General features: G+C 29.6%; 1 protein-coding gene across 1 annotated transcript in view; it reads right to left on the bottom strand.

The window, feature by feature from the left end:
* The window catches only part of LOC111641761, a 131157-nt gene that overhangs the window by 24186 nt on the left and 91140 nt on the right, over nt 1–15831 (bottom strand). Inside the window, exons 13-16 of the mRNA XM_023387974.1 lie at nt 10636–10836; nt 9625–9811; nt 2641–2789; nt 1458–1766 (exon numbers count right to left, since the gene is read on the bottom strand). Coding sequence (XP_023243742.1) covers nt 1458–1766; nt 2641–2789; nt 9625–9811; nt 10636–10836 — 846 coding nt within the window. The remainder of the gene's footprint in view (nt 1–1457; nt 1767–2640; nt 2790–9624; nt 9812–10635; nt 10837–15831) is intronic.

Below are 15831 nucleotides of genomic sequence, written 5' to 3'. Positions count from 1 at the left end.
TAATTTTGAATGCTAATAACGAGTAAAATATTCATTAAGAGATATGACACATGACCACTTTTAGGTCTTCACCCTGTCGACCTTTAATTAAGAACCAAAATTTAATAGTATTAATGCCCCTTTATACGCAAGCTACAGTGCCACATTTCGTTTCTTAAACTTTACCCATTCTGAGATATTGTTTAATATCACAGAACAGAAAATAAAGAAATTAAACAAATTAGATGCCAACACACACGCTCACAAATTTTTCCCCTTTACTGACTTTTTTGAGGGGTTCAGGAGGTCTCCAAATGTGTAGATTTGCAAAAAATACTTGGAGGGTCAAATTTGACATGATTCCAATACTTTTCTGTTTTATATACATAACAAGTTGGTAAGTAAAAAGGAGTCTGAGTCGGTGGATTTTTTGATGTCTCTGACTCCAGCTAAAACACCAAAACTCCACGACTCCAACTCCGAAACCTGATTTTTTTTAATGCTTTTAATTTCAAATTTACTTTCTGTTCTATTTATTATGTTCCATTCTAGAATCTAAAGATGGCTCTTATACATGGTTGAAAACACTTTAAATCCAGTGAAAATGGAATGTTTATTAACAGGTAAAGTTTTTTGGAATTAATTTTAATAATTACATCCATTTTTGGAGTTTTTCATTTAATATAATAAGTAAAAATGTTATTGTTTAATTAAAGAGTTGGGTTAAATAAAAGTTACCTATAGCCTTGAAAACTGAAACGGCAATAATACCAGAATATAGCCTTGTAAATGCCATTTGGGGAATTAATTAGCCTACAGGAGATCACAACTTCATATTTAAAACTCAGAATAATTTTTAGCCCTTTTTTGGACAAAAATTGTATCTTGTATGTCTTAAAATATAGTATTTAACGATAAGGGTATATAAGACAAACACAGAATTTAATTTGAATATTCTTCAAAAAGAAAGGAAAAATTATAGCGCATAACATATGTTATCTCTGAATAACATATTTCTTATCTAGTGATGAATTTTAAAAGTAATTTTTCTTTCCTCTTTTCAAACTTTATTTTTAATAAATGTATCAAATTTAAACGTTTCATAACAATTTTTTGCAGAATTATGGCATAAGATGAACTGTACAATCATCATTAGAATTAATACTGTAAAATACAGTTAAGATTTAATGCAACATGTTCAAAAAAGAAAACTTTACTTTAGAAATATTAAGCAAATTAATATTTACTCAATAAATTTGCATTTAACAATGTTTAAGAGTAAAATTTAAAATTTCTAAAGCTAATTACTGAATATATCACTATAATTATAAAGGTGGATAAATAACAACTAAAAGCAACAGCATGTCTAGTTGCCCCAGCTAGTTATTTATTTATCCATCCTTACACTATTGTGATATGATATCATCTTTATACAACATTTATTTTTAAAAAAATGTAAAAAAATATAATCCACTAACCAAAGTTTTAAGTGTCGTTAATTTTTTTAAGGGATCTTCTATCTTACTAGCGGCAATAAATTTAGGATAAAGATGAGACGTAAGAAGTGGTTCCGGAAGTTTACGAAAAAATGCTTTCAATAAACTAGACACAACATTGACATCCTTCCATCTGTAATCTTCGAGATTAACCTTGTCGATTCCTTGATTGACCGTATCCATCAACATACTGACTGCAGCGTTATTTCCGGGTATCCTGTAGATGCCAACTACGTCGAGCCCTCTTGAATTCACTATATTGATACATGTTTCTATTAGCCATGGAACATGCTGAAAATGAAAAACATCCCATCATAAAATCAACATTTGTAAAAATAACAAGCTGTAAATTAATATAATGGAAAATTTCTTAAATTATTAATGTATTACTAAAACAATAAATATGTATTTTTATATATTTCAAAATACTGCATCAATTTTAAATTATATTTAAAGTGTCTACTGAATTTGAAGACTTTTCTTAAGGTTTTTCCACAGTAATAATGGTAATTACTGTTTTAGTCAACAGTAGTTGAGATTCTTGCAATTTTTCTACAACTTGTTCAAATGCAGATACAGTAGAGCATCGATTATCCGAATACTGATCAACTTAAACATTGGTTAACTGAAATCGTTCCAGTCAAAAAATTCAAATTTTCACTAGTGCTGTGATGCTGCAGCACTCTTCCCCTCCCTCTCAACCTAAACTGTAGGCCTAATTTAATGTACTACTTTATATAAGGTATGTATTTGTAAGATGTGTGATACAAAATATATACATTACAGTTTTGTGTTTGATATATTTTTTCGTAAATGATCAGTTATCTGAACAACCCCAGTTCCGAATTGTTTCAGAAAATCAATGCTCTACTGTATGATTTATTGTTATATTTTGAGTGAAATTCAATTTATTCTTTTAACATTTTGAACTGGATTACTCTATAAATGTTGTAATATAATTTTAAATAGTTTGTATAGATTCCAATATCATCACAGGTTTCCAATATCACTATTTTTATGAAGTAAAGCAAGATTTGATTACTTCCAGATTAATAGTATTCTATTTACTTAAAAAATTTAGTACAAACAATTTGGATTAAATTTTCCATACATTGTTTCTGCAGGAATGTCATCTGGACTCAACTGTAATATAATAATCACTCACTTCATTACTTTCACTTGTAGGGCAATCTTCCAATTTTACTCCAAAACTACTTCCTTTTGGAGGGATAGAAGATGTGCTGTGAACTTTTTTCCATCCTTGTGAAACTCTGTCACGCCATATCATGCCAAATTTCGGAAGAGCAAGTTCATCTATAAAAAATTTTCCAATAAACATTTCATTATTCAAATAGAAATAATTATATCTAATTAATTTAAATATATAATTTAATACAGATATTCCTCATATAACAGGATACTTCTACAACACAGTTTGAAAATTGGGGATATCTCCCGTACAACACAACTTCCTGTTTCACTCTAACATGGTTTTGGAAATCCTCCATACAAAATTTCACAATTTTTAAGTGTAAACTTCATTATTCTATACTTTTACTTTTTTATTCAAGCAAGCATGTGTGTTGTCTCAAATTTGCTCATGGATTTTAGAATATTGAAATTTTCAAATTATTTTGTGCTTTTTGTCATGTTTACTTTAATAAAAACTGATATGTGCAATTTTTTTTCCTTCATGTCTAACTTTCCTATCAACTAAGTGTCATTGTCGTTACTTTCAGACTTTAGCCCTTAAGAATGTCATTTCTATTTATACATTAATCTTCGTATTTAGTAAAGTTTATTTAAATATTTTTATGTAAGTGTTATTAAACCTTTTTTTAACTATATGTATGTGACTTGTTAAAACAAATTTTCAATTAATAACATATTTTTATTTTGTCATCCATAAAAATTTTTTATGATAAAAATAAAAAATGTGAAAATGTTGCTGATACTTCCACTTCTGATCAAGATCAACAAAAAAGCGGAGATGACGACAATACTTCATACACCCTTGTTTAATTAAAATTAATATTAACGTGTAATACAGTACTTTTAATTGTGATTGTTAGTTAATTATTGATTGGAAATAAATTATTGATTGCTTTACTAAACATATCTCTCTTAGTAAAAAGAAAAGTATACTTTTGCTAACTTCTGGAATGTAACCCTACATTTTGCATAACACGACAGTTTTTCAGAATGTAACTACTGACTACTGTGTTATATGAGGGATACTTGTGTGTGTGTGTTATTATATATATATATATATAATAATAATAGTAATTTAATTAAGAGTTTATTCATTGATGCATTAATTAAACTAACATGCAAACATTATGCATATTAATTTAATTAATATAAGACATATTCCAATGCTTTTATTCTGAAAAATTTTTTATTTACAAGTGAATTTATTTATAACTTCAAAAATATTAATTTATAAAAATGATCCAAAAATAAAGACTTATTAAAAAACAGTTTCCAAAATATAAAACTTTGAAGAAACAAGGCTATTTATTATTTCCATTACATATTTTAGTTAATTCTTTGTTAAATTGTTATACTTTTGGTTAAGTATCTGACAACTGTCTAACACACGGATTCCCAACCTATGGGTCGCGACCCAGAAGGGGGTCGCGACGGGTTTTCTGTGGGGTCGCCAACTTATGCAGTAAACTAAAACAAAATTTTCACTATAATGCAATATTTATTTTTAATGGTGTCTTAAAGTTTGAATAATTTCATATATTTTTAAAAAATTAAAATAAGTGTAATCTGGGTATGCTATTCTGTCACAGTTGGTTGAAACATGTGTTGAGAGTTTTGAGAGGAATAAATTAAATGTTCAGAATGACATGAGGTAGGCGTTAACAAAATCTCACCCGCAAATTTTGAGGCTGGTTAATAATACATGCAATTTCAACCATCTCATTAAATTAATTATTAAACATAATTTAAAATAAAATTATACTAAAAAACTAATTTCATTGTTTTTTAATTACCTTATTAAAAATATCTTTTTCAATTGTATCGGGGTCGCGGGTCACTTGGCTTTTATAAAAAGGGGGTCGCCACCCGAAAAAGGTTGGGAACCGTTGGTCTAACATAATGCACTTGGATCAAGTTTGCAACATGAAATAAAGACAAGAAATATTCAAAATTCACTACAAATGGGTAACTCACAATAGACACATACTACTATTAAGAGCATGTACAGCACAAATAAAGCAGAATGAAACTGCCAATATGTACAGCACAAATAAAGCAAAAAGAAACTGCCAATATGTAACTATAACAACCTGTTAAGAAAACAAGCATTAACAAAACTGGGCTGTGCCTCAAGTGAATCCAGTTAAAAATAAAAATGACCGTGGAATGGTAAACATTATATTATAACAATTTTGAATTCAAGTTAGCAATAAGTATGATTTAAGTAGCCTGGCTTTATAGGACTTTTGATTTAACTACTTGTCACAATATAACCCTGTAAATGGTTGGAATCTTATTAGAACAAATTTTTCAAATATTAAATCAACAAACCACTACGTCGAGCCCTCTTGAATTCACTATATTGATACATGTTTCTATTAGCCATGGAACATGCTGAAAATGAAAAACATCCCATCATAAAATCAACATTTGTAAAAATAACAAGCTGTAAATTAATATAATGGAAAATTTCTTAAATTATTAATGTATTACTAAAACAATAAATATGTATTTTTATATATTTCAAAATACTGCATCAATTTTAAATTATATTTAAAGTGTCTACTGAATTTGAAGACTTTTCTTAAGGTTTTTCCACAGTAATAATGGTAATTACTGTTTTAGTCAACAGTAGTTGAGATTCTTGCAATTTTTCTACAACTTGTTCAAATGCAGATACAGTAGAGCATCGATTATCCGAATACTGATCAACTTAAACATTGGTTAACTGAAATCGTTCCAGTCAAAAAATTCAAATTTTCACTAGTGCTGTGATGCTGCAGCACTCTTCCCCTCCCTCTCAACCTAAACTGTAGGCCTAATTTAATGTACTACTTTATATAAGGTATGTATTTGTAAGATGTGTGATACAAAATATATACATTACAGTTTTGTGTTTGATNAGTACACAGAACTCGCCCAGGAAATAAGGCATCTGTGGAGGATGGATAGGGTGCTTATTGTACCTGTTGTTCTCTCCCGTACAGGTGTGATACCACACACACTACACAAAAGCCTGGGAACATTACAATTGAATAGAAATACATACATAACACTACAGAAGGCCACTATATTGAATACATGCCATATTCTTAGGAAATTCCTTAATACAGACACTGACACACTTATTTAATTTTAGTTTTATTTTGGTTGCTATGCCTTGACTCTGGTCCGGCATAGTACACAGCCACCGGTGTGAACTGAGTACAACCCACTAAACACGATAATAATAATAATAATATAGTCAGCATCTTCCCACTAAAATTGGAAAATATCCATTTTTGACATGTCCCCTAAAGGTTGCTGTAAAGCAAGGCCTGGATTCACGAACTTCTAATAAGATACAACACAGTTCTCTCCAATATCGTAAAGTTATGAGAAACTAACAATATTTTATACTTCATATTCACAAAACACATCATAGCATTTACGAGAAAACAAGAAACTGATAACAAAAATATGTCTTATGTCACTAGTGACCATTTTATTAGAGCCAATGGAAAGATGTTTCTTTTAGAATTTTTTCACTGTGCATAGTACTTAATCTGTTGTCTGAGAAGAGGTAACATTTCATTTCTTTAGTATTGAAATGGATAGAAATTAGTTAATTTTAGATTAATCATTTATATGTATAATAGATGATATAGAACAAAATCTACCAAAAATGATACTGGTAGTTATATTAATAAAAAATTGAAGTAATTTAAAATAAATTGACAAACTAAGTTTTTTTGGTTAAAAAAAAAGATAACATTAAATTATAATGAATGATATTTTTTCAGGACATTCTACAAACAATTTTAATTCCACCATAAAGAATTCTATCAATTTTTTTTGTCATTTGATAACATCTTAGAAGTTTTGAATCAGAAAAGTTTAGAATAAACAATCGGAAAAATCAATCGACTCGATTATCTGTGAGAATCGGAATTTGTTTAATTAACTTAGCATTGAAATTTTTGTAAGTTGTTTATATGAAGGGAAGTTTTGTTCATCATTTTTGGAGAAAAAGGAAATCAACTTACTTTCCCACATGGCCTTATCTATAATTCCGATGGCCATACGTCAGTTTACCCTCCCTGCACTCATTACACATCCCGTGCGTCCCTTTGACGCTATTGGGCAGACATCCCATTAAGAAAGGGAGATTTTCCCGCCATTCCAGGCAGATCACCAAGAGAAGTAATTGCCACATGAACTATGGCAGTCGGCTGCCATAAAGGAAGTCTCCTTGACATACTTTAACCCTGTGCACCTTCATAAGAGAAGAAGATCCTGCATTCATTCTCCACCTCCCATACTCATCCTTCCATAGAATAAGACTACGAATTCTACATATGTTGATGTAGTATAAATATATATTTGTAAACTCTCTCTCTTGTGAGGAATATATAGGTTTTGTTACTCTCGTGTATAGAATAGTAATTTAATATTTTTGCAATATTGTATTGTTGTATTTTACTTTTATTTTATTAAATCTTGTTTGTTGTTTAAATATGGTTTCATTACTAAGTTCAGGTCCAGCTCTCAAACTAAGCGTGCACCATGACTCTCCCCACTTGTCATTGTAACAGCCCTCCTTTTTAAGATTTAAACTTGAACGCGTGATAGGGCATGAATTCCTATCTGGTGTCAGAAATCCTGACAAGAGAAGACGATCTCAGAATCGCCTAGTCTCAACATTTCTTGGTTAACATTTTTAACCGTTTAATGCCATCCGATGACTCAGTGGACAGATTCTTACAGGTCCATTGCCAATTAAGTAGTAGAAAGTCTAACCCAGACTCTCTACCCTTGGCTATCCTCACATATCTATTGATGGAACCAAATACTCGACCATCAGTACATTGGTTTATAAGAGCTATTAGATATAGTATTTATGAGACTTTTTGTATCTGACAACTTGCGAAAAATTTTGTTGTCACTTATGATACAAAGTGTTTGTGAATCCAGACTCAGGTTCGATATATTGAAGTTTTAATTTTCATATTTTTTATTTTGTTAGTATTTATATGTTGACTCAATATCTTTAACTGTAAAATAATTATTGAATTTTACATATCTCATGATGGAAAAATTTTTTGAAAATGTTTTCAAAATAAAAAGATTCACTTCTAGCTTGAAACAATTTTTAGTTTACAACATTTTATACTATATTTATTTATAATGACTTGTAATAAAATAAGTTTAACTAGCAAACTGAACAGTTTGTTGTAGCTTCCACCAATTTTAGCATCATTGTATGGTAGTCCTTTATGTAAATCAATGGCATGGTAAAACTTTTTTTATCAATCATAATTCACACTTAGATTTCAGAGTAATTTCTTTTACAATTGCACAGAAAACACATCATCAATGCTTCCTCTTCATTCACAGTGTCAAATTCCTTCTAGAGATGGTTTTCTGAACTATTTATCCCCACAGAACCTGCTTTTGCATGTTCCAAAAAGTACTCTTACTTTTTTACAGTTTTTCTTTTTTACAGTTTTTCTTAAACTCTTTCTTTCCTGTGGGCACTAAGAGGGGCTTTTTCTTGCAAGCTATTATGGGTTCACCCAGGCCCATAATGGGGCAACTGGATGGTGAGGGATAATGCCCAACATATCTGGACAGTCCACTCCCTGAAAAATTCCTATAATTTTGTTGACTGGTCGAGATTTGATCCTGGATTGCCAGAGAAGTAAGCTGTCATCTTTAACTGCTTGACCATACAACAATCAAGTTTTTCCACTATTTTAACTGAATTTCAGCTTTCAGATATTCTTGCACATAACTTTGAATATGATCATCTTGTACAAAGAATAATGATCATAAACAGTTTATCATTTATTTTTAAAAATTAATGATAAACTACTGTATTTTATATGACTAATTTTAATCTATACAAAAATTAATTAGCAAAGTTTTTTGTAATAATTTTAATAAATAGGTCATTTCAATTCTCACTTAATCATTTAGAAACATTCAGAAAAGTAATTTGGAATATGAATTAATTTGCAAGTTTGGATGGAAAACTAAATGAGCTATTAAAAATTAATTTGTTAGAATCTATAAAGTTTAAAAAAAAAAACAGAAAAACTGGCAAATTGTATCATCACCACTATGACATGGTTATGTTAAATAAAAACTTAAAACAATATGAGAATGAATAACTAATACCATTTATTTCATATTAATACAATTATATGTGGTATGTTCAAAAAGTTTATGGAAAAGATTTTTATCACTTTTTTATCAACTCTATATACATTTAGACAACATTACCCTCAAAGTATTCATAACACACTGCATCCAGTAGTGGTACAGTTTTTTTAAAAATGTCCCAGAACTCCTCATTCATGACCATCTGAGGTGCACTTTTTGCAGTGGCAATCACCACTCCAGCAACAAATTTTCAGCCTTTTGTATGTGTTTTCATGAAGAGAAAGAAGTGAACCCTGTAAACTGCAAATAACATTTTCAGAGTTTGATGAAGTTTCTTCTTCAAAAGAACAAAATTTGATGATGTTCTTTGTTTAATACTGAATATTTTCATGTTAAATCATACTCCAAAATCTCACCTTCACCATGTCACAAAATTCACACATAGACATGTTGTGAACTGATTGTGATGTCATCACTTCATGCACTGTAATTCAGTAATAGTTGCCAAATATATTAAAAAAATCTGAGTCATTCTCACTCCACCTACACACATTTTCCACAAACTTTTTGAATGTACTACATATTTAAATATAGCAGGTATAAAGCGGATAAAACTAGACTCTGTATTTTTGAAATTTTCTATATTTAATTTTGCTTTCTTTTTATCATCCTGTATAACGTTAAATAAATTCAAACTCTTCAAAAGCAATCAATGCATTCATTAAACATAATTTTAAAAAGTTTAAAAGTATTAACTGTATTCAATTAAAAACAAAACAAGTTATAATATTACCACCATGTGAAGCTCTTCTTGTTTTAATTGCAGGAGAATGACCTGATGGTGATCTGTGTCGGAAAGGCATTTTTTTCCCAGCTTTGGATAAAGTTAACGGCGATATTCTGCCTTTATTATTTTGAATTTGCTGTTCATATGCTGCTGCTTTTTCTAATACAGATGAATGTGTGTTCCATTTTGGTTTCTTTTATTTATTAGCATATAGATAAATAAAAGAAAGTAAAGATAAAATATTGTTGTATTTTAAATAAGAATATTTACATAAATTAATTAATTTATTTAATGTTATGCATTTTTATAAATATGAAAAAAACTGTAACATTAAAAGATTAAATGAATTATACAGGTTTCACTGATTAACAAAACAGTTAAAAAATTTATTAATGATTAGAATAACATGAAAGCAGTGTGAAGTACTTGTATGCTTTTCTTCAATCTATTCTTTTCCCACATTTTTTAAAAATCTAATTGATCTAAATCAGTTCTTAGATTTAGATTTAAAAAAAAATCTAAAAAAGACTGATATATCAATTGAATTTTTAAAAAATCTGGAAAAAGAACACATTAAAGAAAAGCACAAGAATACTTCACACTGTTTTCACATTTTTCACACATTAAGTAAATCTGCAGGTTATACCTTTCTAATATTCTAAATTGAATCTCTGTAAGAGAGATATGTTTGCATTATATAACTGGTAATGTTTCAGACCCAGTAAAAATAAGTTTTTTTTTAGACTTTAAAATTTCATTAGCTAAACTAAATTATTTAATGGTCAATGTTTAACAGTAGAATAATCTACAGCAGACATTTGATCTAATCACCAATAAAATTTTGGTCAATTAATAGCAATCTGGTATAATTTGATAAATATCTAATATTATTTATAATTCTTAATTTTTAATGAATATTCTACTATTAAAAAAGTTTTAATATAAGAATGTTAAGGAATTCTTATAATTAAAAATTAAATTTTATTATTATTCAAAGCTGTAATTAATAATAAATACCTTATCATTTTCCAAACAATAAGTTTGTAGGACATTCAACCACTTTATCATTGAAGAATGATTTTCAGCTTGGAAGAGATATTCAGTTTTATTTTGAAGTTGAAGACGTAATACATGTTTTCGTTTCGTGTAGTCGTGTGCAATACTAACACTTGATGATTTTAAATCAATAATTTGATCGTCATCATCAAATGACATCTGCTAAGAAATTTTTTAAGAATTAATATATATAAATTATATATATAAAATATATATGAAATGAACAACCAGATTCCTTTATTGAGCTATTAAAGTTATATAATTAAGTAACATGGCTTAACTGTCTACTTCCAGCCATGTAATCATTTAATCTGATATTTAAAGTAATTATCAAATTAGTTGTATTTATTATATGTATAATATATCAAATATTGATAGAATTTTGTGTCAAAATTTTAAGAAATTTGACACAAAATTCCAATAATTAAACTACTGTAATTATAAATAATACCTAACAAAAATCTTATCTGAACTGTTTAATTGAAATCTGAATTAAAACCATTAATTTGAAACAGATTTCTGCTTGTTATTCCAAAGCATAATTGGTTACATATTCATATTTATATATTTTAATAACAAGCACAGAAATAATTGCAAAATCAGTAATTCAAAACTAAATCATTTTTAACTCAAGTAAGACAAGTAAATTAGAAAATGTTTCTATACAAATCTTAAAAACCTAGAAACTACATTTTTTATTATAGAATCTAGCTGTTAGAAAACCTAAGTTCTTTATTATCTTTATCTAATTTAAAGAAATGTAACTGAAACTGATGGTACTGATGAAACTATTTAGAATAGATTTCGTTTAAATAAAACATAGTAAGGAAAAATAATTCACCTAATCATTGAATCACAGATTTTATCATCATCATAAATGTTTTTATGATATGTTATAGTAGTACAGTGGTGCCTCATACTTCATAATAAATTAAAACATGAAAACAATAAATAAAATGTAAATACAGGCATACCTCGACTTACGTCGGTTTCGAGTTACGTCGTTCCCGATTATACGTCGCTTGTTAAAAAAGTATATGGAAAAATAAAAATCAAGTTTAAGTCATTTTATTCGACTTTACGTCTGTCCGCCACAAATATTGAAGTCGTAATATCACTAGATAAACGTTTAAAGCACATAAAATCATATTAAAATATATACAAGTATGTACTGTATTTACAGTACACGCATTCGTAAATTTAGATTACTTTTTTTGTACTATATTAAAAACTAAAATTTATTTGTTTGTAAGCTTAAAATAGATTTTTATTAACCATATATTATTTAAAATGCTTTCCTAGTGATAAGTAGATTCGGAGACAGGTAAATTCGACTTACGTCGTTTTCCTGGAACCAATTACCGACGTAAGGCGAGGTATACCTGTATTGTATAATAAAATGAAAGTTGCATTTATTGGTCACACACCATTGACTTTGGCAGCTTAAACATGGGCACCAGATCTGTCACACATGTACCACTTTCATGCTTCACAATAAATTCCTTTTTCATCTTAGCTTTTTTCAAGTCATCCTCTTACTAGTTAGACTTCATTGCTTCCTCACATTTCTGGGATCCATGATTAACAAGTAAAGGTTATATTGGGGTTGAACAAAGTTTTTGTGTATATTTAACAGTTGTTACTTAACATAGATGTGTGATTTAATTATCACAATTGTGAATTTTAACACATTATTGCTAATTTGAGATTATGTGAGGATTATAGGCACGATTTTGCGTGGATCTTAAGCCTATTTCTCCATTGCTATTGTTAAGAAAACATCATATAGAAAACAGATTGAATGACACCCTTTTCTATCAACAACTGAGAGAGAAGTATAACATCTGAGTGTAAAATTAAACAACCTGTTGTTAAAGGAAGAGAAATTGAGTAAATAGAAGGGAATCAACAAATATGGTCATGATAGCTTCATTTGGACGACATCATAACATCATTGACAGAGACCTCTAACTTCACACCAGCAAATTCATCACCAAACAGTCGATCACCTGATCACTTTCCCAGGCAAAATTGAATATAAGGACAAAGCATCCGCACTTCAAGGTGTTCATCTCGGGGTAGTCAGAAGAAACTCTATCCTCCATAGGAGCAGACAACACCATCAGTCCCCAGTCGTGCCATACTCAACAGACATCCCCAGCCCATATAAGACAACTGCTAGAAGATTCGCCATATGATAAAGGAAGCCATAGACCACAGCTCAACCTCTGTATGATAGGACAAATATCAGAAACACCTCCACAATGATAGAAACCATCCACGCTCTCAGAGGTATTTTATTTAACACATTTGTAAACTCTCTCTCTCTCAAAAGATTGGGATTTAGAATAGTCAGTAGACTGCAAATCTTAGATGTACACTTATACTACCCTCCTATAAGTGTAACTGCAGCTAGCATATGTATTTGCTTTATTGTTTTATTAAACAGTTATTATATCCGTTAACCTGGCAACCTGTCTTTCTCAAGAACAGCACCCTATCGGCTTACACACCAACATCGCTACTCATCCATTGAATCATCCCTTCTACTCAATCTTTGTTTACAATTCGCAAGTTAGGATGCATTTAACTTTATCCTAACTGTGTCAGCATCTTGACGTTGGCTAATCTTGCAATCCCACCGACAATTTATTGAAGTGCCATCCAAAGGACAAAGAGAGTGGGCCCCTACCTGCAGCTAATCTCACAATTATATTCTTTGTTTAGAAGCTTATTTTACATTTCCAGTGCATTTTTCATTTTGTACACAGTTTGAACTTTGAAGCACTGTTCAAACACCAAAGCAAATTTTTGTCTGATTGGGAATTCTAATTCTGAAGCATTTGAAGTATGAGGTACTACTGTATAATTAAAAATATAGTGATACCTTGTACTTCAAATGCTTCAAAATTTTGACAAAAATTTGCCTTGGAGTTCAAACTGCACTGCAATGAAAAAATGCACTAAAAACAAATGTGATTTGTTGTGTGCCCAAGTTGTCTCTCACTCATGTGTTATGCTCATATGTTTTCAATGCTTTTTTTATTTTTGGTATGTTTTATTTATATATATTGTCTGCTATTCATTGATTTTTAACAATTTCTTCCTGCAATTTTTCTTTGTTGACAGATTTTGGGCACCCCATACTTTTTTTTTAATCCTTTAGTTCAAAATTTTCCAAACAAAACTTTCTAAATCACATTTAATTGTTCAAAGTGTAAGAGCATATTCCCCATACATATCACAAATTTCTTTTACTGTTTCTACAATGTTATGTCCTTTCCAAAACTCACAAAGCATAATATGCCTGATAAACTTTTTATCTGAAGATTTTTCAACTTGATTTTATTCAGACAAAACATGAAGTAAAAAGTTTAAAATAAGTTTCTAAACAAAGAATACAATCTCACATTAACAATAACGTGTTAAATTTTGCAACCATTATAATTAAATCATATATCTATGTTAAGTAACTACAGATGTTAAAAATATGCAAAAATTTTGTTCAACTGAATACAGTAGAGCATCGTTTATCCGAATCAATTGGGAACTGGGGTTGTTCGGATAACTGATTATGTAAAAAAAATATATTAACCTATCCCATGTTGAAATTTTTCTCCATTGCATGTCACTTTGCATTGAATTTTCATCGATGTTAAGCCTAACAAAAATTTTTATAATAATCATGGCTATTGTATCGTTAAAAATTATTTCTTTATTTTGTACAAACAAAATAAATATATTGAAAAATATTATACCTTAGAAGTTAATCTAGTATCAAAAACGTTCGATTCAGCACAACACACAGTTCTCAGAAAAACACCGCTCAAAAGTGCCAGTGCTGCCAGCTAAAACACACACACCAACAAAAAAAATATTGAAGTAGCCCAAGACATAGCCAAATTAATTTGCAGCGCTGCAGCACTAGTGGAAATTTAAATTTGCTGACTGGAACGCTTTTGATTAACCGGCTTTCAGATAAACAACGCTCTACTGTATAACCTTTACTTATTAACCACAATGCTTGAGAAGTGTGTAGAAGCAACAAAGCCTAAGAGAAAGGTTATAGTATTTCATGCTTCATGATAAGTTCCTTCATCACAACTGAGGTGATGAAGGAATTTATCATGAAGCATGAAAGTGGTAAATGTGTGGTGAATCTGGTGGTCATATTTAAGATGTCAAAGTTTATGCCAATAAATGCAATTTTTATTTTATTATACAGTATTTCTGTATTTTATTTATTGTTTTCATGTCTTAATTTATTATTTAGGACATTTAATTGTATTGAAATAGATAAATAAATAAAACTCACGCCAAAATTGTATAGCTTCTTGATAAAAAGCACTGAGTTTCAGCGTTAATACGATTTTTCTTATATCGCAAGTACTTTTGACGAGTATTATATCGTCGTCCTCAGGTGAAAAAAGAACAAATTTGAAAATTAGAACGTGCAGAGTGTTCCAAGTAGAAAATGGAAAATTTTTCTTGTCAATTTCTAAATTATAACGTTCGGTAATTCCGTTGGTCACGTGCAACAAGCTTTTGCGGGCGTTCAAAATATCTTAAATCAACATGACTAGCAGCGCATGCGTTGAGGAGTGATCATACTAATTGTGCAACTCTTGGCGCTTTTTGCTGTTTAAACGCTGGTATAAAGTAACCCATATTTCGGGCCAAAAAGCGCCAAGAGTTGCACAATTAGTACAATCGCTCCTCAACACATGCGCTGCTAGTCGTGTGGATTTAAGATATTTTGAACACCCGCAAAAGCTTGTTGCACGTGACCAACGGAATTACCGAATGTTATAATTTAGAAATTGACAAGAAAAGTTTTCCATTTTCTACTTGGAACACTCTGCATGTTCTAATTTTCAAATTTGTTCTTTTTTCACCTGAGGACGACGATATAATACTCGTCAAAAGTACTTGCGATATAAGAAAAATCGTATTAACGCTAAACTTAGTGCTTTTTATCAAGAAGCTATTTAATTGTATTATTTTCACCTTAAATTATGTGTATTTGCTGTTTAAGTTTATTGAAATGAATGATGTTTAGAATCTGGGAATGAATTAATTCACTTTCCATTATTTCTAATAGAGAAAACTGACTCAAACATTAAATAATTCAAAATTAGAACAGTCTCCTGGAATGAA

This window comes from Centruroides sculpturatus, unplaced genomic scaffold (assembly GCF_000671375.1).
Source record: "Centruroides sculpturatus isolate CEXI.00-Female unplaced genomic scaffold, Cexi_2.0 scaffold660, whole genome shotgun sequence".
NCBI classification, from domain to species: Eukaryota; Metazoa; Arthropoda; class Arachnida; order Scorpiones; family Buthidae; genus Centruroides; species Centruroides sculpturatus.
Note: the sequence above shows the minus strand (reverse complement) of the source record. Positions and strands in the feature narration are given on the sequence as shown.